The sequence below is a fragment of the Tasmannia lanceolata genome, unplaced genomic scaffold (assembly GCF_043159265.1).
Source record: "Tasmannia lanceolata isolate RefF3 unplaced genomic scaffold, GAP_Taslan_0.1 ptg000013l, whole genome shotgun sequence".
In the NCBI taxonomy this organism is placed as follows: domain Eukaryota; kingdom Viridiplantae; phylum Streptophyta; class Magnoliopsida; order Canellales; family Winteraceae; genus Tasmannia; species Tasmannia lanceolata.
The window spans coordinates 43,855,687-43,883,672 of record NW_027518690.1 but is presented as its reverse complement, the minus strand read 5'-3'; the positions used below and the strand labels follow the sequence as shown (position 1 = coordinate 43,883,672).

At 38.8% G+C, this 27,986-nt stretch overlaps 1 protein-coding gene across 2 annotated transcripts; it reads left to right on the top strand.

Moving 5' to 3' along the window:
* Positions 1-73: 73 nt before the first annotated feature.
* Positions 74-27,249, top strand: LOC143890197 (WD-40 repeat family protein / notchless protein). 2 transcript variants are annotated; one of them, XM_077394777.1, is made up of 14 exons: positions 74-459; positions 1,759-1,840; positions 2,021-2,110; positions 2,799-2,924; positions 11,342-11,469; positions 12,073-12,272; positions 18,079-18,142; positions 18,798-18,908; positions 23,260-23,397; positions 24,848-24,990; positions 25,070-25,124; positions 25,820-25,876; positions 25,967-26,090; positions 26,598-27,249. In XM_077394777.1, the coding sequence occupies exons 1-13, from the start codon at positions 313-315 to the stop codon at positions 26,048-26,050; spliced, it is 1,425 nt and encodes a 474-aa protein (XP_077250892.1). In that variant the 5' UTR covers positions 74-312; the 3' UTR covers positions 26,051-26,090; positions 26,598-27,249. The 2 variants fall into 2 exon arrangements, with proteins under 2 accessions (XP_077250892.1, XP_077250893.1); XM_077394778.1 differs by having other exon boundaries at positions 26,542-27,249.
* The last annotated feature ends 737 nt before the right edge of the window (positions 27,250-27,986 follow it).

The following is a 27,986-nucleotide window of genomic DNA, read 5'->3' as shown; positions in this document are numbered from 1 at the left end:
AAAAATGGGCGAACATCTAGAAAGAAGGGGCGGCGGATTTATCACCTCTCATCCCTTTTTCTGTAGGCGGGCCCACTGGATGGATTCTGGTAAGTGGTGTTGGTTACGTTCTAAAACCTAAACCCCGCGTTCTAAAGCCCTAAAACCCTAAAACCCCAAAAGAGAGAAGACCATCACCGTAAATTGCAGCGGCCAAATATCCTGAAATACCTACTCTCTTCCACACATTAATCGCCTTATCTGTTCCTGTTCGTCTCATTCGAGTTTCAGTATTCGTCTTCATACCTGTTTTCTGCTGAATTTGGAACGAAAATGGAGGTCGAAGAACAGACAGGAATAAATAACGTGATGTGCCTCTTAACGGATCCAGAAGGGGAGCCTCTCGGAGCTCCGATGTATTTGCCTCAGAATGCTGGCCCACCGCAGCTCCACGAAGTCGTCAACAAGCTCCTCAACAACGTAAGCTCTTTCCTTTATTTGTTTCAATGATTTTGGCGTTCAGGATGTTTTAGAATTGGAATGGATACTTATCTTCAATTTGAGTTGGAGCAAATGATCTCTATTTTCTCTCATTTGATTAATTTATTGCCACCACTACTATTATTAGTGGTTCTGGGCACTAGTTAAGGTGCATTGGGAACTTAATTTTACACATGTTTTGAGATTTTTTTTCTTCTAATTAAAACATGTGCAAAAGTTTCATAACATTTGTAAAATGATTTCAAAATTAAGTTTTCAATGCACCTTAACTTAGGGCACCCCCCCCCCCCCCCCCCGGGGTGAATTTATCCTGTTTAGGCGCCGGGGGGGGGGGATATCATTTCTATTATTATTATTATTGTTGTTGTTGTTGTTGTTGTTGTTATGATGATCTGTAGTTCCGTACATGAAATTATCACTGTAAGCAAAAATCTGAGGTATGATTGGGTGGTTGTTTGTTGGCATGTCTGGTTTCACCTGCTACTAGGGCAGCGGTCTTCTCATGAGCCTTAGCTGTTACGAGTTGGTGTTTTTTTTATGATAGGTAAGTTGGGCTGACCTCAACTAGTTTGGGACAAAGGCTTAGTTGAGTCGAGTTGAGTTGATAGGTAAGTTAGGATCGAACCCCCGACCTCAGGGTGAAAGAACATAGTCTTTACCACAATAGCTCTGATACCATGTGAAACAACCAATTACTCCAAAAGCTTAAGCTGTTTGAGTTGTTGTTATTTAATCATTTAAACTTAAACAAAGATAACAGGTTTTTAATAATTTCTTAATGAGAATCACTGCATGTGATTACACTGGATCATTTCCTCTATCTCTGTAATCATTATCATTGTTTTTTCTGTAATTTATTGCTCTACAGACTTGGTCTTGGCATAACAATGGTTGTTTATCTTAAATTGGTTTAATTTGTTCTGACTTAGAAGTTGTTACTATGTTTAGGTACACTGCATATGTATGTGAACTGCAATATTTCATTACTGGTAAGATAGAAAATGATTTAAAAAAAAAGAAAAAAAGAAGAGAAAGAAATTTTTCTTAAGTTATTTTTTTTTATTGTTCCATCGTCATTTCGTGAGGTCATCTCTGGCAAAATAACATTTTCACCTGTTTTTTTTTTTTTTTTGGAATGATAACATTTTCACCTGTAATTGGATTTTATCATTCTTGAATTGGAAAAAGACACTATTCTTTATCTGGGATAGAAAAAGAGCTTTCATTCTATCCTAGATTGTAAGCAACACTTATCCTTCATTTCTTTCTTTTTTTCAGGAAGAGAAACTACCTTACGCCTTTTACATATCAGATCAGGAGCTTCTTATGCAGCTTGGATCCTATTTACAGAAGAACAAAGGTTATTTACTACAAACAAACACTCTGTTTTTCAATACAACTTTAATCTATAGAAATTTATCATGATAAATTTTTTTCTATAATAGCAGCTTTTGTTAATTGGCAATGAGGATTTTATACATGACAATGAATTTTGTAAACGGAAATTGTTTCTTTGGGTTTTGTTGGGGTGATATTGCAGTTTCCGTAGAGAAGGTACTGCGCATTATCTACCAACCTCAAGCGATTTTCCGAATCCGTCCGGTCAATCGGTGTTCTGCAACTATAGCTGGTATGTGCGCTCGTACTACTGTTTTTTATTGCTCAAATCGCTTCAAGCATGCCCACTAATGAAATGAATGGGCTGCATAATTTAGGAAATTGTATTGTAATGCAATGCATTGAATATATGTTGTATCACATAGGGATCTCTAGAGTTCTTAACCTTCTCTTTTTGAGGGAAATTATATGTCAGATTACATCGGGAAATTATTTTATAGAAATCAAGCTGTTTATTACCTATTTTGGGATCACTGCTGCAAAACAAATATAGCTACAAAGTGCTCATACTCCGAATATAACCACATGCATATTTCTACTTCTTAAGGGCATTTTAGTTGTTCTTATTATTGTTTATTTGTTTAAGAGCATCGTCGTATTAGTCTCTTTGGGTGTTTTATATAAAAGCCATATCATATGACTGAAAATTATGATTCTCTTCGTTTTGACATTGGACTAGACAGCTTTTTTTTCAATAACTTCAATTGTTATTAGCCAATAGGAAGATGCTTATGTATTTATTTTCATTGGAATAAAATTACCTGTTACCTTTCAGAGAAAAGACAGTATTAGCCAATAGGAAGATGCTTTTGGTGTTTGATTCCCCTTGCAAGCCTAATAAATGCATTTACATGATGGAATACTACTACTGTTTACTATTGTATTTGACATTGAATTTTTCCTTTCTTCTATCCCTACAGGCCATACAGAAGCTGTACTTTCTGTTGCCTTCAGTCCTGATGGGCGGCATTTGGCTAGTGGTTCTGGCGACACCACTGTTCGCTTATGGGATCTTAATACCCAGACCCCATTGCACACATGCACAGGTTGATTATTAGGATTGTATGAAATGCTTTCTGCTCAGTACTTTCAAATATTTGATTCTTATTTCATTTTTTTTCTGATAGGTCATCTAAATTATTCTCCATGGTATTATATGTAAATTTCTGTTGCTGCCTTACAAGTTACAATTGTTGGCATCATTTCACAAATTTAGGTGTATGCTGTTTGTTAAACACTGAACTACCTTCACATGTATTATGAGTTTTCAAGAAAGTTTGACTGTTTTTTTTTTTGATCGGTAATTTGGGGTTAGGCAGACCCCCACCAGCTATATTAAAAAGAAAAAAGAAAATTTACAATCTAGGATAGATCATTCCCGATACATCATCAGAAATAATTTTTGCAAGTTCCTTTGGAACCAATTCAAGAGAAATTGAGTCTCCTTTACAGATACAGTTGGGTTTGGATAAGAAGTCGGCTGCTCTATTGCCTTCACGCCAAATGTGGGTCAGCTTCCAGCTCTCAAAAGAGATGAGCATGGATCTAATTGATTCGAGCGTTGGGATTTTCCGCCATGGGCACGGCCAAAGCAGGTTTATGGCCATAACAGCGATGAGCGAATCAGATTCTATCCACAGCCTCTTAACTTGGTGCTTCACGGCTAATTTGATTCCATGATGGATGGCTTCAATTTCTAATTCTTGGATTGGGTGAGGATTGCAGTTAACAGAGAAGAGAGAAAGGATTGTACCCTTGTGGTCTCGGAGAAGGCCTCTAATCGAGGCGGTATCACTAGCTAGGGAGGCGTCCGGATTCAACTTGATCTCATAGGCAGCAGGAGGTTCCCAATGACAGAATTTTGGTTCGGTGGCTTTGCTGAACAGGGGAAGATTAAAGGAGTTGGAAATTCTTTGGTTTTCTTCAGAGTCTTCATCTTCCAGCTTGATGGCCAAAATACGAGACCTCGTTGCACTGATAATTCTACTTAAAAGTAACCTTTTATGGTTTTTTTTTTTTTTTTGAAATAGTCTCGAGTTTCTTTCCTGCCAGAGCAAGTAGATTGAAGCAGTGAGAAGAGTTCGAACAAGGGTGTAGGTCTGCCCTTTTTTCTTGAATTTGCTCCTAATCCAGTTTTCCTCATCGGATAGGGATTTTTTTTGCTTTCTTCTATTTGAGATGCGGCGGAGAATCACTCGCCATATCCATGCCGAGTAAGAGCAGTTGAAGAAAATGTGGTTGACACTTTCGGAGGCAGAATTGCAGAGAAGGCATGAGCGATCATGGTTGGGGCCGAGGAAAATGAAGGTTATCTCTGGTACTCATTTGTCCTGAAGAGCTTGCCAAGCTGTGATACTGAACTTCGGAGTGTGACCGGCGAACCAAACTGATGATACCCAAGGAGGTTTAGGATTAGGAGATCTAACGGCGTTCCAAGCACTACGTAGCCTGAATTTGCCATCAGATTCCGGCTTCCAAATCGGGTTAGAATTAGCAGCTTTAGTGAAAAGACCTGAATTGATGATCTGCTTAAGCTCTTGAAGATGAGGAAGCACTTGAATCAAATCCCACCCACCCTGAAATTTAGCCTCAGCAATAGAAGCTTTCTGGGGAATGAATGATGTCGTAATGCAAGACTGGGCAGAGAGGGGACCATTTGGATGCCAAGGATCTGTCCAAAATTGCAGAGGGGTCTGAGTTCCGACAATGAAGCAGACATGCTTGCTGGCCATGTCACGAGATTTTATAATGCTTCTAGCTGCTCAGGATGGGGATGTAGGTATGGGGAGAGTCCATAAACTTCTTCCTCTGATGTATTTCCGATCAAACCATGTAACACAGGGAGAGTTTCTCTTGGTAAGGATGAGCCAAAGTTGTTTGATCTGGGCGGCCAGATTCAAATATGATACCTTTCTGATCCCAAGGCCTCCTTCAGATTTGGGGCTACAGATTGTGTTCCAAGATACTGTGTGATGAGATTTCTCAAGATTTGAGCCTGCCCAGATAAAGTTTCGAAGGATTTTCTCAATATTATTGAGAGTTGCTTTGGGGATATGAAACGCTGCAGACCAATAAATTTGATAAGTGCTGAGAACGGATTTAACCAACTCCACTCTGCCAGCTCTAGAAAGGTGACGGTTTGACCACGACGAGATCCTTTGTTTGATCTTGTCCATGATAGGTTGGCAATCTCTAGAGGTGAGCCTTGAAGTGATTAGGGGAAGACCCAAGTATTTTATTGGGAGCTTTCCTTCTTCGATCTTAAGAATGTTGCAAATAGCTCTCTTGCTGCTGTTTTGGATGCCTGCAAAGAAGACCTCACTTTTGCCAGGATTAAATTCAAGGCCCGAGCAAATCTTGAATGACTCTAAGCATTTTAGGATCCCTGCAGCTGAAGTGATGTTAGGCTCAGCATAGATCATAACATCATTAGCAAATAGGGTGTGGCAAATGGTTAAATCTCCTTTAGAGAAGGGGGAGGAAATTAGGCATTGGGCTTGGAAGGAGGATAGAAGACAGGATAACATTTCCATTACAAAACTGAAGAGCAGGGGGGATAAGGGATCACCCTGCCTGAGGCCATTTGAAGACCGAAAGAATCCACGGGGAGACCCATTGACTAGGACAGAAAAAGAGGGAGTAGATATGCATTCATGTACCCACCGGCACCAAATTTCTGGGAAGTCCGTTTTCTGCATGAAGGAAATCAGGGTGGATCTGTTGACACTGTCAAAAGCTTTTTTGAGGTCTAATTTAATACACATTGCTTTTTTCGGGTTTTTTTCTGTGGAAAATATGACATAAGTCATGAGCTAGGAGAATGTTATCATGGATACTCCTACCTTTAATGAATGCTGACTGGAAAGGGCTAATGAGGCTATCCATAATGGGTTTAAGTCTATTTGCCAGGAGTTTAGTGATGACTTTGTACAAGAAATTGCAGAGAGATATGGGCCTGTATTTCTCCGGGGAGCTCGCATCAGGGGTTTTGGGCAAGAGAGCTAGAAAGGTGGCATTTAGTTGAGGTAAGATTTTACCTCTTTGGAAGAAGAATTGGATTGCTTTAACAATGTCAGGCCCAATTAAGTACCAGAAAGCTTGGAAGAAGCACCCATTAAATCCATCAGGGCCGGGAGACTTGTTCCCATCAGAGCTTTTGATGACATCCCAGATTTCGTCAGCAGAAAATTTCCTGGTAAGCCACTGAGAGTCAGCTTCCGAAAGGGATCTGGTCGGTTCGGGGATGCTGTTGGGATGGACTGGCTGGGATGATTCCTCCTTATTGAGAAGAGAAGAACTCAACCATAGTTGCTGCTATCTTGTCGGGATTAGTTGAAATGGACCCTTTAGAAGTAACAGTGCCTTGTATGCAGTTTTGGTTTTTTCGGGCTTTCAAGGCCGCATGGAAGAAAGCAGTGTTCGAGTCCCCAAGGTTCAGCCACTGGGATCGAGATTTCTGCCTGTAGAAAGCCTCCTCCTTTCGAGTAGTCCTAATGTATTCATCTTTGATCCGGACTTCTTCATCTCTCAACGTCGGATCCGTAAGGGAAGATGCAATCTTTTCTTGAATGGATTCAAGGAGTAGTCTCAACCGAGGAGCTTCAATGTCTATTCTGCCAAAAAACTCACGATTTCAGATTTTTAGACTTTCTTTCACTTCTTTGAGCTTTTTTACTACAATGAATAGAGGCAATCCATCGATCTCTATGTTCCATGCTCTCTCCACGACTTCAAACACAGAGAGGTCTTCAAGCCACACGGAGAAGAATTTGAAAGGAGGTTTAGGGATTTGAGGGGATTGGTTTAACTGGATAGTAATAGGGGTGTGATCAGATAGCCCAGGGTGAAGGTAAGATGCGAAGGAGGAGGGGTATTGGTAAAGCCATTCTTCGTTAACAAGGACTCTATCTAGCCTTCTAAACTTCCAATTATTCTCATTCGATTTGTTATTCCAAGAAAGAGTTTGCCCAAAGGATCGAAGATCAGAGACGGAGCATTCATCAATCCAGGAGTTGAAGTCTTCCATATCACGAGCCGAGGGACCAGTTCCCCCCAAGAATTCAGAGGCGAATCTTATGATATTGAAGTCTCCCATAATGATCCATGGGAGGGAGACACTTCTAGCAATGAGAGATAGATGATTCCACAGAACTCTCCTTTCGGTTCCTCTGTTTAGAGCATAGACAGAGGTAACAACGAGGGTGATATTGGTTTGAAGAAATCTGACCTCACAGTGCATAAACTGATTTGCTTCCTGGAGGATTCTTACCTGCACCAAATTTGGGTTCCAAATGATCCAAATTTTGCCTCTATCAGAGCTGTTATAATTAGTTGAAATATTCCAACCACTGCACATTTCTGTCATGTATTCATGGATTTTGTGGATAGGAGCATGAGTTTCAAGGATGCTGAGAAATGGGAGATTTTCTTTACGGATAATATCTCTTATGTCTTTTCTCTTATTTTTGGTACCAAGCCCTCTTATGTTCTAGGTCCCAAGCTTAATCATGAGGATTTTGCAGGGGGGAGTTTTGGGCTGATCTTGTGTGATCAGCATGGGGGGAGGAAGGGAGATCAGATTATTCGGGGAGGGCGTCCTTCAGCTCAGATTCAGAAGGAGGGAGGGTATTTTCGATTGGTTCAGTTAAGGGGCCAGGGAAAGAAAGAAGGTCAGAGGAGCTGGGACCATCTAGACCCAAGGACCTGTTGTTCCCGAGGATTGCACAGGGGCCAGAGGTGGCACTAACATCTTCATCCTCTGAAATGAATTTAGAATTTTTTTCTTCAGTGTCAACTGAATTGAGGATGTCGAATGGGTTCTGGGTTGTTACAATGGAGATATTAGACTCATTTCTTGGTGGGGATTGGGGTTTAGGGGAAGAGGCAGGGGTAGAAGAATCCTGGTTAAGATCAGGATCAGAGGAAGGGGCAGAGGGAGCTTTAGGAGGCTCTTTTCGAGAAATGGGTCTCCATTCCTGGGCAGGTTTGGGATTGGACTTTGCTGAAACATGGCATTTATCAGTTGAGTGGTTGAAAATCTTGCAGAGATTGCAAGACTGAGGTTTCCATTCGTATTCAAATAACTGGGTTGCGACTCCAAAGGGAGAATGAATTTCTATAGAATCTAGTAGAGGGTCCCCAGCTTCGATTTCTACGCAAATCCTTGCAAAATTTAACCTGGTTTTATCCGCTGTTTTGGAATCCATGTAGAGGGGATTTCCTATCACGCTGCCAATTTTACTAATACCTTCATTGTTCCAGTACTGTAAGGGGAGGCCAGGCAGTTTTACCCAAATAGGAATGGTAGATAGTTCAGGTTGTTCGAGAGGTAGTCCTGGACACCATCGACGGAGGATGAGGGGTCTACTGTCATAAGTGTGTCCTCCCATTTCGAGAATTTGATCGCAATCTTCCCCGCAGCTAAACCGGAAGAGAAAGAAGCCATTTCTTAGGGTGGAGATCTGTATGTTACCCTTAAGGTTCCATTTCCTTTGCAGGTTTTCTTGGAGATTCTGTATGAATGGCCTTCTTCCCAGGAAGAATCCGACGAGGCAGTAGTCCCATTTGTTATTGCCATTGCTGACTTCTTCCATGGAGAAAGCGATGGAGGACTTGGTGTGTCCAGGCTCTTTAGGAAAGGCTCTTCTCAGTTTGGTTGATGTTGAAGGCTTTGCTTTGATGAAAAGATTTTTCCAGGGGTTTCCGTTAGGTTCAGAGGGCGGGGTGGGGAGGAGCGGAGGGGCGGGGATGTTAATGGCAGACTGAGGGGGGGTATTAGAAATTTGGATTCCAGTGACAAGGGGTGGGAAATTTTCTAGCTGGATTGAGGGGGTGGGGATGATTTGGGGTGAGTTTTCAGGCAAAGGATCTGACCCAGGAGGTGAAAGAGGAAAAAAATGGTTAACAAGGGGAGCTGGAGGGGGGGAAAATTCCTCCGCGGTGAGAGTATCAATCTGAGCATAGGTTTTGCTCCTGATGGGAGAGGGTTTCTTGGCTGGTGAAACGGCACAAGCTGGTTTGGCAGGTTTTGAAAAGATTTTGTGATTTCGAGTTCCTTTTTGAACATGGGTTTCAGACATGGGTTTCAAGAGACTGTTTTCGAGATTAAGGCTATGGAGAAGGGGGGATCCACCGGATATTGTGGAAAAGGGCGTCGAGGAGTGCCAAGGGAACCTATGCGATGAAGGTATCTTTTGGGGGATATCTGATTTTTTCAGAAAATCTGGGAGCAGGGGAAGAGAGGATCCTGTCTTCCTTGCAGATTTTAGGGGTTGGAGAACCATCCTTCTGAAGGGCTTTTGTCTTCAGATAGTTTTCGCGAAGATCTCCCACGAAGTTATGAAAGTTCTCAGATGGGGTATTTTGAATCGGCCATTCTTCGCCTTCAAATCGCCTGGGGGAGGGGGTTTTGCCTGGATCAGGAGGCTCCATTCAACTTTTCAAGCCTGAGGCAATGTTCTTTTGCCTGACGAGGAGAAGCTAGGGCTTACTTTTAGACCAATACTTGTGAGAAGCTCAGTCGGGATTTTCTGACTCCGGACCAGATTTTCCGGGCCGATTGCCGGACAGCAACTTTCCGGGCCGATTGCGGGACAGCAACTAACCGCGTCGACTCCTAGAAAGTTTGACTGTTGGTATCAGAACAGCCTTACACCCCCCCACCTCCTCCTCTCTTCCCAATATGTCCTCTCCCATATGAAGCACTTTAATTTTTGCAGGAGAACGATGAAGAAAGTAGAGTAAGAAAGAAGAAGAGGAGGGAATAGTGTTTGTGAGTTTGGAAAACCCAAACCAGAAATGCCTTTTTTTCATCACTTATGATAACCCTGCTGGGACATCCTATATCCTATGTAAGTCGCTTAAGTGACATAAATACAAAACAAACTCAAGAAGACTAAATTACCACTACATCTCAACAAAAAGTTCAGCATATGAGATATCTGAGATCCCTTGAAGACATCATGGTTCAGCCTTACAACCTAGCTATTCCATTGAAGTATCAAAACAGTAGCTGCTATTCATTTTTCCTTCATTTATGTCTTTATAAATGCACTAGAAAGGATGCAAAAGGTAACAAACACAGAGTTTGGCTCACACAACTATAGTATATACATAGCATAGGTTGTACATTCAGAAGGAAGACTGAATGGATTTTTAAAGCGCAATGATAATTTCGCACCCCCTGTAGGATAGTTCACACCCCTTTAACTTGAATTGATGTTGAAAAGCGTTAAGTCTGCCACATACCCTCCTTTAAGGGGGTGCGAATTTGTCATCGCCCTTTTTAAAAATAGATACTGCTAAAATGTGGCAGTGAAATTGTGTAGTTTTATGACTATTACATTAGTGTACTGCTACACTCCATGTTGTTTCTGCTAACACTTTTTTTTTTCCTGTCTCCATCTTAAAAAATTGTTATCAAAAGCATAAACAATGGAAAAAGTCACTATCAAAAGCATAAAAATAGGAAAATCGGGTGTCAGTTGGAACAATGGAGCCCTAATAGTTGTTCCCATTATATTATGTCAACAATGCGATTCTGACTTATGGAGACAGTTCATAACAGAGTTTAGTTTTAGATTAATACAAGGGAAATAGCCTAAGGCTACAGTAAGCAGCCACGGAAAAATGGTTATAGGCGAACTACGCCTTTCATCGATTTTTTCTTTTTCTTTTCACCATCTTAGAGAATATATATGAGTCCAGGGTTTCAATTAGAATCTCCACTACAATACCCTGCAAACATAATCAAAAGAAAATACTTCCCTCTTTTCTAGTGTGAAAATTTGTGTCACAAACAACATGTATATGTCTCTGTATCTGTCATGACTCATGACCCTGGTTAAACTCAGCCCCAGGTTATCTGTAATGTCTTCATCGGAAGATTACTTTTATTTTCCTTTTTACATTCCTCTGGTTGCTTCGAAACTATTGTTAGCCTCCATTCACATAGACAAAAAAAGAAAAAGGAAAAGAAAAGAAAAAAAAGAAACTAATAATGTATTTTTTGGTGTGAAGTTTTCGTTGTTGTTAATAGTTTGGGACTATTGTTGTAGAAGAAACTTAGGGAAATATTTCTGTTCCATATGAGTTGCAGAAGTAATAGTTAGTCTCTATTCTCCATTAAAAAAAAAAAGAGCCTCCATTCACAAAGGCCAAAAAAGGAAAAAAGGAAAAGAAAAGAAGAAAGCAAACTCAGTGCATTCATTCATTAAAAAAAAAAAGGATACTCATAATGCATTTTTTGGTGTCAAGTTTTCATTGTTGTTAATAGTTTGGGATTATTGTTGTAGAAGAAACTTAGGGAAATATTTTTTTTCCATATGAGTTGGGGGAATATGAGTTGGGGAAGTATTTGCATAAACTGTCTAAACACTAGGACGTTAAATAGGTTATTTTGCTTCTGTGATTCAATTGTTATTTGTTTAAAAGATACTAACCTTGTCTTATTTAACACTTTCAGGGCATAAGAATTGGGTCCTTTGTATTGCATGGTCCCCAGATGGTAAACATCTCGTAAGTGGTAGCAAGGCTGGAGAGCTTCAAAGCTGGGATCCAGTGACTGGGAAGCCATCAGGCAATCCACTTATTGTAAAGTCCACGGTTCCATTACTCGTTTTAGTTACTCCATTGTAAATTTGCTTTTCTTGTTTTGCCTCTTTCCTTAGTTCTGGAAGAGAATGTTGATAGATATTCATCTATTGGTCATTTGCATGTCTAGTATGGTGCTTTGGACTGGCTTGATCCGTGGTAAATTGGTAATGGTAGTTACAATTTTGTAGACAGTGTGGTCCAGTGGATTGTTCCGACCTAGATGCTTTATTCTATTGCGGTTTTATTGCTTGTGATCCTATGGTTGATTTAGAAAGAGGACTACAGTACATTATTTTAGAAAAATAAGTAGACTTTTTAGTAGGTGGGAAAGAATGATTAAAGTCTGCATTAGGGCATTAATGAGTGAGGAGTTCTGGGACTCTTGATGAGAAGATTTGAGTAGATTTTGGATACAAGTTGTTAAAAGCACAGGCAATAAGTAAAGGCAGTTGTTTGTATCCTGTCCCATAGTGAAATTATTTGATATATCATGATTTGCTGGAAGTTGATCTTAATTTGTATGCTGTTTCCTTTTATTCTGTTGAGCCGAAGCTCTATTAAAAATCTCATAGATGCGTTGTTTTTTATACTGTATTTCAGGGCCACAAAAAGTGGATCACTGGTATCTCTTGGGAGCCTGTACACCTAAAAGCTCCGTGTCGCCGATTTGTAAGTTCTAGTAAGGATGGAGACGCGCGCATTTGGGACATTTCATTGAGGAAATCTGTTATTTGCCTTAGCGGTCATACACTCGCAATAACCTGTGTGAAGTGGGGTGGAGATGGGGTGATATACACAAGGTATGCAGGATGATAAGAAAAATGAGGTGGATAATTTGAATTTTATATGCTTGGTTCTTTATAGCTAACCATAGTGCGATTCTTACCCACTTTAATGGGCAAGACGATCCTTGACCTTCTTGAGTCTTTATCATCCTGTAGTTTTCCTGTTTTGAATGGCGTACTGAACCTCTGCTGTTCCGTTTGCAACAAATCCTCCACCTGACCCTTTACATAGTAAAGTGACTCTCTACGGAATCTTGGGCTGTTCAAATCAATGATCCAAAAATCTCTTCTTTTCTTAAACATATGAATTTAATTCATACTATATCCTTATTCCGGCTGATACCTGTGCCCCCTTGTTTTTGTCCTTTTATTTTAAACGTCCCATTGGCTGTTGGGACTTGGCAGCTTTTGGGAATTGTAAGTTAATGTGGGAAAATTGTGAGGGGATCAATGCCAGTATTGCCATTCAAGAATAAAATAAAAATGCCAGTATCAAAACAAGGGGTGCATGAATATCATTTCTTGTTCCATTCCTTTACTTGAGTATTTGAAGGTGGTTGTCTCAAGCTATCCTATTTGTAAATGAACATCATTAGGTATTGTGTTTAATAAGATTCTAGATCAGGTAATGGGATCGTAAGTTCAATTAGCTTTCTCTTAAATTGATTACTTAAATACATCGTGAATACTGTTTCTCCATGCAGTCACATCACATGCAAGATGGACTCATCAACACTCATTTATGGCAAAGGCCTTACAATTTGCCCATATTTTTCAATCAAGATTTAGGATCCTTAACAAAATTTCTGTTTAAGAACTCCATTTGGTACAACAGAAATAAAATAATAGCATTCAAACTTATATCCAAACCCAAAATAAAATGAAGCACATACTTCAATAAAAGACAAGCACATACCTCAATAAAAGACAAGGTGAGCACAATCTTTGCATAAACAATAGAGAAGAAAAGCGTACAACCCTTTGCATAAATTTTATTTTTTTTGTAATTTATCAAAAGCCCCTCATCAGAGGTAAGAGTAGCTATGAAAAATATGAAATTAGGTAAGGCTATGGGGCTTGGCGGTATTCCTATGGAGACTTGGAGATGCTTGGGTGATGTGGGTTTGGTTTGATTAACTAGATTATTTAACAATATTTTGACATCTGTGTTTTTGATAAATGGGATGCCAAAAATCGTTTTGAATGGGTTGAGTCATTTTCAAGTTCTTATTCTTAAGCCAAATATGGAAATCTTTGATATCACCCCTCGCGTATTTGGTTGTGTGTTTTGTGCATAACAATACTCGGTGTAGATAGAGATTTTATGGGAAATCTTTGAAATGTGTCTTTGTTTGTTGAATATTCCAATTCCCTGAAAGGGTACAACTGTTATTATCCTCCGTCTAGGAAGCGTTTGGTGTCCATGGATGTCACTTTGAATGAGGATATCCTTGACTTCTCTCCTGAGGGAAAGGCTCTTCTCCACCTATGCCTGATGATTGGAGGAAGAGTACATTAGTGCCTGTTTATTAGAATAAAGGGGATATTCAGAGTTGCACTAATTACCGGGGAATTAAGCTAATGAGTCACAACATGAAGCTTTGGGAGAGCGCAAGTGAGCATAGACGAAGAAAAGAGACTAAGGTGTCAGAGAATCAGTTTGGCTTCATGCTCGGACGATCAACTATGGAAGCTATCTTCTTGACTAGGCGGCTAATGGAGAGATTTAGAGAAAATAAAAAGGACATTCATATGGTTTTCATTGGCCCGGACGATCAACTATGGAAGCTATCTTCTTGATTAGGTGGCTAATGGAGAGATTTAGAGAAAATAAAAAAGACATTCATATGGTTTTCATTGATTTGGAGAAAGCGTAAGATAAGGTTCCCATGAGTGTTATGTGGTGGGTCCTTGAAAGGAAAAATGTGCCAACTAAATATGCTCATGTGATTAAGGATATATACGATGGAGCAGTAGCCAGTGTCGGAACTCCAATTACAATAGGACTGCAATAAGGATCAGCCAGCCCTTATCTTTTTATGCTAGTTATGGATGAACTTACGGAAAATTAAAGAATTTAACCAGGCTCTCCTTGGAAAATGGCTTTGAAGGTTTGGTATCGAGAAAGATCTGTTATGGGTTAAAGTGATTAGTAGCAAGTACGGTTCTAAGGTTGGTAAGTGGGATTCGGGGGATCTGTTTTCTTCTAAAGGGTTAACTGTTTGGCGGGATATTCTGAAAATTTGGCCAAAATTTGTTAAGGGTACCAGATTCAAGATTTACTCAGGGGATCGAGTTAGATTTTGGTTGGACGCTTGATGCGCGTTTGAGCCTTTGAGTTTACTGTTTCTGGAATTATGGAGGGTGGCTCTTAATAAGGAGGTTCTGGTCAAAGATTGTTTTGTGCGGGAGAATGGGAGTGTGGCGTGGATGCCAACCTTCCGTAGAAATTTCTTCGAGAGAGAATTGGAGGCACTTACTCGTCTCTTCCAAACCATAGAGTCGTGTTATTTAAAGAGATCTGGGGCTGATATGAGAATTTGGCTATGGGACAAGTTCAGATTCTTTTCTGTTAAGTCTTTTTATTCATACCTTCTTATTTGTCCTAATCCTTCTACCTTGGTCAAGGTTTGGAAATCTCTTTGCCCCCTAGGGTTTGTTTTTTTGGATGGGCGGTATGTAGGGATAGGATTCAAACCATAAATTTCCTTAGGAGAAGGGGGATGATGCTGATTGATCATTGCCCTTTATGCCTTTTGGACGGGGAATCGGCTAGTCACCTTTTCATGCATTGCAGTTTTGCTCGATCTATGTGGAGTCTGATTTTGGCTAGATTTGGTTTGAGCTGGGTATTTCCCTCATCAATTTTGGATTTACTTGAAGCTTGGGAAGGAGTGCCGTGGAAGAAAAAAGGGAGAATTTTGTGGCATTTGTGTTTGTTTTCTACGTTTTGGGAGATCTGGAAGGAAAGGAATGCTTGAGTTTTTGAAGGTGTTCACAAGCTTGCTCATCGAGTTTTTGTTAATATTATTGCCTCTGTTATTGCTAGGGTCAGGTGTTTACCCTCTTTTCAGTTCGTGTCCGCCTATGATTTATGGGAAGGCTGGAGTATCATCTGCTTGGAGAAGTTATCTTGTCACAAGGTGGTGCAAAAGTGGATCCCACCTCCATCTGGTAGTCTGAAAGTTAACTTTGATGGGTCTAGCCTCGAAATTCCGGGTCCGGCAGGTATTGGTGGCCTGTGCCGCAATTCTTTCGGTACATCTCTTTGGGCTTTTTCAGGCCCTCTTGGTGTATGCGATTCCAGTGAAGCTGAGGCTAGAGCTGCTTATGAGGGTATCAAGCATTTGGATAGGGGGGTCCTGGATATATCCATTGTGGAGGGAGATTCTTTAAATGTAATTAGATGGCTTCGGGGATCTGCTAAGCCCCCATGGAGATTTTGGTCTCTGTTCGATGAGATTGATGACATAGTTGGTGGATCATCCATTGTTTTTCAGCACGTGCGCAGATCAGCAAACGGTGAAGCGGATTGTTTCGCTAGGGAGGGTGTTGAGAGGGAGGAGCTGGAATTCTCTGATTTCCACCCTCCTTGAGGGTGCTTGTATTTTTTTTGCTTTTCTGTTGCTTTTTCTTTTCTCCTTGTTCCTCTCTTTGGCTGACCTCCTTGGTCTTCCCTTTTAATATATTCGATTGCCTTTCAAAAAAAATAGAAAATGGATGAACTTACGGAGCGTATCCAGGATGAGGTGCGTTGTGTATGTTATTTGCAGATGACATAATATTAATTGACTAAATCAAAGCAGGAGTTAATGCTAAGTTAGAGTTTTGGATAACTACTTTGTAATCCAAAGGTTTTAGATTGAGTAGGACTAAGACAAAGTATATGGAGTGCAACTTTAGTAATGAAAGGAGGCGGGGCGAGGATGTAGTAAATATGATTGGACAGGAGGTCCCTAAGAGGGATATCTTTCGCTATCTTGGTTCAATCCTACGCAAGGAAGGAGAGATTGAAGAGGATGTTAACCACAGAATAAGAACAGGTTGGTTGAAGTGGAAGCATGCTTCAGGAGTGTTGTGCGACCGTAAAATACCTACCAATTTGAAGGGAAAGTTTTATAAGACAACTGTGAGGCCAGCCATGCTATATGGCTTAGAATGTTGGGTCACCATGAAGCAGCATGTGCGTAAGATGAGTGTAGCGGAGATGTGAATGCTTAGATGGATGTGCGGCCACACAAGGTTAGATAGAATTAAAAATAAAGACATCCGTAAAAAGGTGGGGGTGGCACCAATTGAGGAGAAGATGAGAGAGCACCACTTAAGATGGTTTGGGCATATCCAACGTAGGCCTTTGGATGCTCCAGTGAGAAGAAGTGACTCATGCCAAGTTGATGGAGGGAAAAGAGGTAGGGGTAGACCGAAAACAACATGGGTAGAAACAGTGAGGAAAGACTTGATGGCTAGGAACATAATAGAGAACATAACCTTGGATAGGAGAGAATGTAGACGAGCCCCGCTTTTAAAAAGAAAATAAAAAAAATAAAATAAAAATGTAGACGAGCCCAACTAGTGTAAGGATTAGACTTAGTCAATTTGAGCAGGGTAGATTCTTTCACCTTCTTCATGAAAATTTTCTAAAGGATTCATTAGCCGACCTCTACTAGTTTGGGACAAGGGCTTAGTTGAGTTGAGTTGAGAATCGAAAGCTCCCCCCATCCCCCCCAAAAAAAATATATTTTGCATCCTATAAATAATACTCTTTTCACCTCCAAAACACTTTACTGTCTATAACGAAACATCATTGACCTTTTCTACAGATGTTCTAACTTTTATACACCTCTAAAACAATTCTAAAAAGCCCCCAATCTCTTTGCATAATCTTCAATAGTATGTTGGATGAAGTCATACTCATCTTCGTTGTAGACTTTATCCTTCATCTCAGCAGGTTGAGTTCTGGTTCCCCAAACTCCTCCATACTGATTTCTAACAAATTGAACCCATTTCCACCATCTAGTTTTATTGGGGCTTGACTTTCACCTTGGACACCTTTCAGTTGATCTATGGGATTTTCCAAAGGATTTGTCAGCTTCGTATATGTGGCCTTGACCAATTCTTGTCGCAAAAGTTGAATCTCACATACATAGCTCAATGCATCTTTCTTGTCAAAGCATCTCTTTGTTTGAGTATCGACAGTTTCAAAACAGTGGTTGATATCCCCTTGGCCTTCACAAAAAATTCACAAACACGATTTCTCGCAGCCGTCTTACCAAATACAACTCCCAAGATCGAGCTTTCTCTGGTACCAATTATAATGCAATAGAAATAGAATAACAAACAAGTTCCAAACTTAAATCCAATCCCAAAATAAAGTCAAGGACATACTTCAATAAAAGACAAGAAGGAGAGCATAATGTTGTGCTACCTCAAAGAGAAAACAATAGAGAAAGAGTACAACTCTTTGCATAAATTTCAATTTTTGTTATTAAAAGAATTAGAGATTTCCGAAGAAAGCAGCTCAAATCTCTAACAATATGACTTCATTTCATAAACTGTTTGTAATAATAAACCAGTCTAAATTTAGCCTTCCTATTGCAACTTAAACTTCCTCAATTCAAAATAGAAACTCTAGAAGCTTCAAAAACCACATTTCTCCCAAAACATGGACTTTCTAAAACTCAAAAGAAAAAAAAATCCAAAAAATCAAATTAACTCACTAAAATTCAGAAAAAAACACCTTTCTTCAAACGTCATCCATGTCAATTTTTGGTTTGAAGAATCTATGGTTTATGTTGCATCACCTTCCATGTAACTCATGCAGCTCCCAGGATTGCACAATCAAAGTATGGGAAACTTCACAAGGGAAGCTGATACGTGAACTCAAGGTAAATATATTTCTTTTGTCTATTCATGGATTTATCATGTTCAGCTCCTGCTTTGCTGTCCCATGCAATGCTTGCTAATATCCATCCAAAATGATTCTATTTCATAGGCGTATCAATACTTTCAGCTTCTGCTAAGATTATATATGATTTGATAGTTGTGTTTACTTATTTTTGTTCTGCTGACCATTTAGTTGAGCACTAAGAATTTTATCAGTAGAAGTTTATCTTCTTGACATATTGAAATGCTTCATCCCTTCACTAGGCCACTTCTTTGTGAATTTGCACATAATCATTTTTTGTTATTTGACTCCAAATTTGGGTACTTGAAAGCCCATTTCTTATTATTGTTCAAAAAGAAAGGCCATTTCTCATTAAAAAAAGAAAAAGGAGTGTTTTTAATTCAACATAAAAAGTGAATTAGTAATTTATTGCAATTCTTTAGAAATAAGTGAAACTAAAATTTTTATAAATAGCAAACAAAGATATCAATAAAGAGGAGCTGCATTATACATCATGTTTGATTTTTATGTTATGGTTATTGTTTTTGGGCTATACGCTCCTTGAATTTTGATGATTTTAGAATGCTTTTTTTTTCTTCGTCTCATCTTTTCGGTCTCTACATCTTGTACACCTCTCACATGATTTTTTTTTTCAGGGACATGGTCATTGGGTTAATTCTCTTGCATTGAGCACTGAATATGTTCTTCGCACTGGGGCGTTTGATCATACAGGAAAACAGTATTCCTCTCCGGAGGAAATGAAAGAGGTAGCTAGTTTTTCGGGTTCTTCGATGCTTGATAAGGGTTTTGAATATTGGAGGTTTTACACCTCAAATACTGTCTGTATATAGAGCCTTGTGTAAGAGAGATGTATGGGGAGTTTGCTACAAATATAGTTAATTGAAACAATTAATTGCTTATTAAAATTATTTATTGCTAAAATTATTAATTGGTGGTAAAGTCATAAATATATATTTTCATCATTAAAAACAAGTCATAAATATAAGAAGGAATCACATTTTTGTAATATTGACATGAGATATGTGATTTAAGTAGTATGTTTGAGTTAGGAAAACAATGCAGCCTCCTATTTGCACTTGCCATTGAATTTCTTTGAAAAACAAATTTTAGTATCTTGTGAGATAGTGTCCTTGTTGTTCTCCCAGTTAGTCCAATCACTCTACGGAATCCAACTACACCCTTAATGCTGATTGGGCTTCAAATTTATCTTATGTGGGTGAGATTCTCTGGCTCTGGCCCATTCACTTTTTGGTGAAACAAAGCCCTACTCAGTTGATTGCCACCTTTAACCCTAGGATATGTGGTATATTCCAGTATGACCACCTGAAATGGTGCAACTACAAACCACTGAAACCAGGTATGGTGAAACCATCTTTTTCTACACTGGTTGTGGTCTGGGTGAAATATTTGATGATTTCGATCCTTGCCTGATTTTCATTGGTCATGGTCTACCTAACACAATTTGAAGAGGCACTTCTGCAGATTGCTTTTAAAGTCCATGTCAAGGGCTCAAGAGACCAAACTTCCTTTTTTGGGCAGAGTTCCTTTTGCCCTACAATTTATCCATTAATTCCTTTTAAATTGAACGATCTTGATATATTTTGTTTGAAACGGAAATGTGGCAGCGGCGCAAAACGAGGACTTCCCAGGAGGTCACCCATCCTAGTACTACTCTCGCCGAAGCAAGCTTAACTTGAATGATCTTGATATCATTTTTAAAAATTGAACATTTTTATTTCATAAGTCACATCGAAGTGAACCAGGATGGATACATTGAGTTTCGTTGGGAGCGATGTTCGTGGGCAGCAACTTCTACCATATTGCTATCTATTTCCTTGAGTTGAAATGATTTTAGCTTTTAAGGGTGATAGTACTGAAAATTCCATATATTTATGCATATCATATGAAGCAAAAAACAATTGAAAAGAAACTTGGCTTGGGATAGGCCCACACTTTGTGCTTTAGGCAAGCCAGGGGCTATTTCACCTCAAGTGCATGGCATGAATTCCTTCTACGTCATTATTTCAAAATTCGACCGAAATTCCAAAAATTCGATTGAAATTCCCAAAATTTGACCGAAATGGTTGGAACAACAAAAAAGTGGAAAGATGTTATGATTTGCATTTCATTTCTTTTCATCAATGTAAAGAATGATATTTGGTAAGCAACATCATTGAATTGCATAGCAGAGTAACTGTAGTATGCATGCGATGTAAAATCGGCATGGGACCAATAATACCTCATAACGCTATGTGGTATTGACATAGAGTGGGGGTCCGGGGGGGGGGGGATTATTGGTCATTGTACTTTCTTATACTTCATTACTTTCGCATGTCACTAGGTGTTCTGTGGTATTGACATAGAGTTGGGGTCTTTGTGTGTGTGTGTTGGGGGGTGGGGGGGGTAGTATTGGTCATTGTACTTTCTGATATTTCATTACTTTCGCATGTCACTAGGTGTTCGATGCAGTTAAGCCTTTATGGATGACTTTCTTGCTTATGTGATGGTTTCTAAGTATTATTAGTGCTTATTCTAGCATTTCCCAAAATTTCGTCATTTGCATATGTTTCCATACGTATATGTGATTTTACAAGATTTCCACCAAAATTTCCACTGAAACCAAAATGTTTTCGTTTCCGTGCTGACTGAAATCGAAACCGAAATTTAAAACCTTGGTCAAGTGCACATAATGCCTTAACTGCACTGCTTAGTTGTGTCATGACCATACAAGTACCCAAATGTGTCTATTATGGGTTGTGTAATGTATGGGTTGTGCAACGTAGATTACTAGGAAGATTTGGTAGGCATTTAAAGCATTATAAGAACTTTGAGTTAACATCTTGATAGAAAAATATTTTCTTGGAATTGGTGAAGTATCTAGCTGTTAGTAGGACAGAAAAGGTTTTAAATTTCGGTTTTTGTTTTGGTTTCGATCAGCAGCAAAACAAAAATATTTCGGGTTCAATATGAAATTTCGACCGAAATATTGTAATTTGTATAGTCGTGAAAACATTTTGATACAAAATCATTGCCAAAATCCAGGAATGATTCTTCACCAATAGTTTTTATTTTTCATTTTTTGCGTGTTTTAGAAATATCTTAAAGGCATCTTGTTGTTCTTCTCTTTTCTACGAGTGAAGTTGATTTTTATTGGGGTTTCTATCGAAATGTCGACCTTTCGACACAAACCTTGCTTTTTTATCTGAAAAGTTGCACGTTTCGCACATTTTGACTGAAATTTCGGGCGAAATCCTTTGAGCTAAATGTAGTATTTTTTCGAGTCCAGGTGGATTTTGTTTTGGTAGCAGTTGAAATCGAAATATTTCGGTCGAAACGAAATGTTTCGCATCACATGAAATTTAAAACCATGAAGAAAGGTTTTAAATTTCGGTTTTGGTTTTTGTCATCAGCAAAACAGAAGCATTTCGATTTCGGTACGAAATTTTGGCCGAAATCTTTTTAAATCACGAAAACATTTCGGTACAAAATCATGGCTGGGGCAGATTTTTCACCACTTGTTTTTCTTTTTCTTTTTTGTCGTTTTAAAGGAATGTCGTTGTTGTTCTCTTTTTTGCAAGTGATGTTGATTTTTGTCTGGTTTTCTATTGAAATGTTGACACAAATTTTGTTTTTTTATCAAAAAGTTGCATGTTTCACATATTTCAACTGAATCATTAACGAAATCCCGAATTTTTGAGCGAAATCTTGTATTTTTTCCGAATCCAGGTAGACTTCATTTTGGTAGCAGCTGAAATCGAAACATTTCTGCCAAAACAAAATGTTTCTGCTGAAATTTAAAGCCATGAATTTGAACTGCAGGGCAAAATGAACTCTACCCGAATCCAAGCTATGCACAACAAAAGGTTATTGACCTAAATTGTAGTGCAAAAGGAACTCTACTTGGGTCATTCTACTTAGTGTATCAAGTGGTGAGAGACTGGTCATTATACTTACGCTATACAACAAAAGCACACCTATATCATGAAGCGTCAAAAAACAGAAAACAATGAAAAGATGCAACGGAGAGGCTGAATGGATGGAATGGTCCATAAAAGAGAAGAAATATCATTCCGTAAGCCATTTCTGAAACATCTACTTGTCGGAGTTTCTTTCATGTGCATCAACCTAGGGTTTTAGGAGGTTGGGCTAGCTGATTATTATTTTGTCAGGGAAAAGAATTTTGGCACAAGTATTCAGGCTATGCACATAACGTCAGAAGGGCAAGTAGCAGCATTCTTACAAAGTTCCCTCAAGCCCACGTGCCCCCCAAGGCTTTTCCTGTTACTAATGCAATATATTAAATCTTTGTATGCAGACATGTTTTTTTTTTTTTTTTTTAAATGGTTGTATGCAGACATGGTCTTAGTTGTATTAAGCTTTTTCATGTTTTGTCATTATACTGCATGTAACATCCTAAGTGTGCTTTTGTTGTATAGTTAGATTCTCTTCCTTTTCTTTTGCCATTCAAAAATATAAGTTAAATTCTTTTCTTTTCAGAGACATAGGATTAGTGTAGTTAAGCATCCCATCTCATAGGTTTTTTTTAACAAAAAAATTGAAGATTCAAAATATCTTGCTATCCTCATGTTCCATGTTGCCTTTGACTAAAAGCGTCTGCTTTTGATTGAATATTTAAACTTGCAAACACTGATTATAAATCATTTAGGTTGAACAATTAGCAACTGAAGTGTCAGATCAACCATATTTAGCACCAAATCACTGGTTGTAACTTGTTTGAGCTGTCAATTTCGTTGAGAGAGCTCAGATTTGGTTCTACCTGCATTTGATGCTTTTGTACCCTAGTGGATTGTTGCCAAACTAGAAATCTATTCTCTCATATGTGATAATTATTAGCCATTGTATGTGAACCCCCAATCTCATGAATTTATAGTCTGGGTTCCTGTTTATAATACAGTCTTGGAAGGCATTTAAGTTTGAATCAGACGACTAAAAGTTCACTTTAATCTTTAACTGCCTTCTCAACCTGTACTTCTTTTTATTAAAAACTCCAGTAACTTGCCTTTGTTAAACTTTGAGTGCCCTACAGCCTCTACTTGTAATGCCTTCCATATTAATATGTTGTCTTTGTTATCACAGGCAGCTCTCGAAAGGTACAATCAAATGAAAGGTAATGCTCCAGAACGACTGGTTTCAGGGTCAGATGATTTCACTATGTTTCTTTGGGAACCTGCTATTAGTAAGCACCCAAAAGCTCGTTTGACAGGTCATCAACAGGTAAACGTTTTATGTCTGTTGGTTTTTATATTCTACTAGTTTCAGTCCAACTAGTTTCTTCTTTTCCATGTGTAAGATGTAAGAACAGTTATTCCAAGAAAAGTACTAAAAGTTACTTTGTGGATGTTAATTAAATATTAAACTAAGATCGTGTGCTAGTCCGTGTCTAGGCCGAACCATGTAAAATCACAGAGTACGCTTCTTATGGTTTGTTCCTTTTACTTCTTTGCACCTTATCAGATCCGTTTTCACCTGTCGGATTTCCTAACATTTTAAATGCTGAATAGAGGAGAAGTCCTGAGTTCACCCTTCGTCATTAAAAAAAAGAAAAAAAAGAGGAGAAGTCCTGGGCAGAATTCAACATTGGATTTTCACCTTCTTGCTGGCTTTCTTGCTTCCTAAAGGGTCGCTAGGAAAAAGTGAGTGGGGGAGGTTAGAGAGAATTGAACCGTTTGATTCACAGTCATTGCAAACTGAATCATGAATGCATGACATAGTAGAAAGGTTGACACTTTAGGTTCATGAACCCAGCCCCAAGCTGATTGTTACCTTTTGATCGTCATACTTACCAACATGCCTCTATTTGGAAGCCTCCCCACACAAGATGGATCCTGCTTTCGTGTGCGAAACAAAATCAAATCATATCAGTGGTTCACTCTTAAGTCTTAACTATGCTGTGGATCTCAAGTAACCCACCCATATACTGAGATGGTGAATGTGATTTCTGGATGATGGATCTTTATACAAAATAAACTCTTAACTAGCAAAAGTTGGGTCTAGTATATGTGTCGTCGGTTTAGTATTAGCCTGGTGATCATTATTTTCTAGTATAAATTTATAATGGAAAAACGTGTGATTTTTTCTTGACCCAATGTTCAAAAACTTGTATTTGGTCAAGAATTCATCCAAGGGAAAACTATGTTCGCTCTGGGAGTCAGATCATTAACCCAATGAATTTTTTCATTGACTTGTGAAGTTTCATAAGCTTTTGAATGACTTTGTAGTACCAAAACTACGTCGACACTGAGTCATTTATTTAGCTAGTATGTTTTTAAACATTGGTTCTAACGACATCTAGCTTGTACTATCATGCCTTAACCTTCAAGCAGACTTTCAACCAGGATAGCCACTGCCAGCCTAAACCATATGATAGCATGATATGTGAACTGAAACTGAAACACTATTGCCTAAAAGTAAACATGGAAGCTTTCGTAGGTTTCAAATAAGTCATGTTTATGAACAGGTGGTTCAGTTTTTTGCCTTAACTGTGAGTGTCAACTGATGTTCAACATTTTGATGTCTAATGTTTGAACTTTTGTAATAAACCTGAATTGTGTGAACTGTTTAAATCCCAATCTGTACAGCTTGGACCTGGAATACGGAAACACCCTTAATGCTGTGAACAAGTTTATCTATTTCACGAAACAAAGTAATGGAAGACTTTTTGCAGCTTGTAAACCATGTTTATTTCTCGCCTGATGGTCAATGGATTGCAAGTGCCTCTTTTGACAAGTCTGTCAAGTTGTGGAATGGTATCACGGGGACATTCATTGCATCTTTCCGGGGGCATGTTGGGCCCGTATACCAGATAAGGTCTGATCTGATTTCTGTTATCTTTTCATTTCTCTGCACATCTTTTATCACTTGCTGAACAGCTTTCTTGTTCATGCAGCTGGTCTGCTGACAGTAGGCTTCTCCTAAGTGGAAGCAAGGATTCTACACTGAAGGTATGTCTTAAGTCTCATTACGTTTTTGTTTTTATTCAAAATCAGTTTAGGAAGCCCAGCACATCCCTTTTATCCAACTTTGGCTTAGTAGGTGTAAGGATTTAAATGTTGGTTTCGGTGTCAGTTTCGGCTGAAATTATGTAAAAAAAAAAAGATATTATTTTGGTTTTCATAAATTTTCCACAGAAATTTCTAAATTTGGTGGAAAATTTTAAATTCCTTCTGAAATCTTTAACATTTAGGAGAAAATTTTGTAAATGAGGGTGAAAAATGAAATTTCGGTGAAAATTTTATGGCAAAATCCTATAAAAACCCGATTCAATGTGAATTTTGTTTCGGCATTGGCCGAAACTGAAATATCTCAGCCGAAATTTCGGATTTCGGCTGAAATTTAGAACTGTACTTTGTTTCTTTGCAAATGCCCTCCAAATATTTTAGCTCTTTCAAATTTGTTCTTTCTTCTGGTTGTGTCTATCTCTCTGCAATGACACATCTTGGCTAATTCTGTCTTTCCCAACATTTATACAAGGCTGGTTGTACTTGATTCAAAAAGAAAAAAAGCATGCAAGATTTACAGCTTATAATATACTGAATCATTTATTACGATCTTATGTTTTGCATTTTTTACTGGCTATGTGCACACTGTGGCAGTTTATCAATTTGCATTATTTTTGATCTGGTGGGTTGATATCCAGGTTTGGGATATCCGGACACGTAAGCTGAAACAAGACCTTCCGGGCCATGCTGACGAGGTATTCTCCTTTGGAATCTCATTGATTTGGGATGTTCACTCTCAATCATAAATTTGATAATTTAATGTCTATCTTTTCCTTCCCGAAAAGGTTTTCTCTGTGGATTGGAGCCCAGATGGTGAGAAGGTAGCATCTGGTGGAAAGGATAGAGTATTGAAACTGTGGATGAACTAGATTTAACATAGAAGGGCACGAAAGCATGTGGACCCAGCTGGTATGACATGACATAGTTATATGTAGTTTCAACAATTGTTTACCATATTCATATCTATTTTTGTTTGAAGCTTAGGCTATGTTTGGCATCCATGAAATTTTTTTCTACGGAATATTTGTTTATCAAGTGGTGAGAGAGGTTTATGGAGGGTGGAAGATGAAACTTGAGATCACATGACTGAGGAGATGGGAAGAAGTGGGTAAAATGCAGGGAAAAAATAAAGTGTATTTTGATTAGAGTTTTTCTTTTCCTTGTTTTTCAGCCTTTTCTCACCCTCTCCTTACGCTTGCCCTCTCTAGTGACTAGTTACTCCTACCCTCTCGAGCTCTATCTCACCACTTGATAAACTAAAATTCCATGAAAAAAAATTTCATGGATGCCAAACACGACCTTAATGTATAGTTAACATGGAATTATCCACCCCATAAATTGGATCATCTATTTATATCAGAATGATGTCCATCCGATCATGACCTGATGATGGGCCAATGGGGCTACCTTGTGCAGGCAGTTGGCCCCAACATCTGATCACTGCCTGATTGAGACATGGCGATAGTCTGCTATACTTTTTTGATCCAGTGAATACCTGGGTCACTCAATTTTTTTCAAAGGAAAAGTATGCTTAAAGGATTCTCCATTCGATTGTCTGATAAAGAGCACGCTTTTCTATCAGGTGTCTTGGTGAAGACAGCTACAGGTTTGTAAGCATGAATCTGCTTACTGCAGCACATTGAAAGTTTTGGCCGGAAAGAGTGTTACACTACTATTAGAATTTGAATCCTGCAATTCATAAGAAACCTAGACCTTGGGTTTCAATATGGGAGGTGACAGAGCATGGTCTGGTAATTTATGTGTATTCCAGTAATTTGTGTATTCCAATTTTGCACGGTTGAGTTTGCTCATGGTTCTTGGTTAGTCTGGATTTCTTTATTTTCCCGTGGATGAACAATGTGCTATCGGTTGTTAGAAGAGAGCTTAGAGTGTCTAGTTTCTCCTTCTTTGAGAGTGTTGAAATGTTATTCTTTTAAGTGTTGCTTGAGTGAATTTCCTTGTAATGTTCTTCTCTTGAGTGTTATTTATGTGTCTTAGTAAGAGAGCTATATGGTACTCTGCTGTAATGGAGCTTTGAGATACAGTAAAAAGATTATCTGTTCTTGTTCCTCTTGCTTTTCCGCTTGATTCTTTGCCTGGTGTCTTGAGCCTCGCCGTGACTAGTAAGCCAGAGGAAAGAGCCCCGCCTCTGTGAGGTTGAAGAGTTCGAGGAGATCAACCAAGTTCTCTCAGAAGTTCGGCCAAGAAACTGATGGGATCCCGACAGGTAACTCCATGCAACTAGTATTTTTGTTATGCTCATTTCTAATCTCGTCCTAATCTTGTTTCACCCTTTCCTAATCCTGTTTTACCATGTGTTTTACTCTATTATAATCCCAGAATCATCAGGTTCGATAACCTAGATGGAGACCACATACTAGGGAACAACTTCTTTCTACAAAAAGATTGTATACCTCTGGCCCAGTACAGGGACAATGTCACGATTAGAAATCCTCCTATACGGGTTGAGAAACTAAAAGAAGCATTCAAAAAATGTCATCTCGAGTTTGAACCAATCCTACTATACTCAAAACCACAAGATATAATACCATTGGAACGGATGCATACCATCTGTTAAACAAACGATAATAAAAAAACATGGAAAGTTTCTCGTTTGATGAAATCTCCAAAACAGAAGAAGACAGTGACCGATTTATATAAGAAATAAATGCCTTCCATCCTATGATTCTTGAAGATGTGGATCTTCTGGATGATGTAGTTATTATAGCCGATTCGTCTTCCTCGGTGGTTACTACCTTAGTTGCCTGTGGGTCTCGTAAGACCAGTCTATCACTTGTTTATTCG

Coding starts and splice junctions, on each gene's coding strand:
- LOC143890197 (XM_077394777.1), top strand. CDS start 313: ATGGAGGTCGAAGAACAGACAGGAATAAATAACGTGATGTGCCTCTTA. Junction 12,273..18,078: donor GATGGGGTGATATACACAAG/GTATGCAGGATG, acceptor TAACTCATGCAG/CTCCCAGGATTGCACAATCA. Junction 24,991..25,069: donor GGGCCCGTATACCAGATAAG/GTCTGATCTGAT, acceptor TTGTTCATGCAG/CTGGTCTGCTGACAGTAGGC.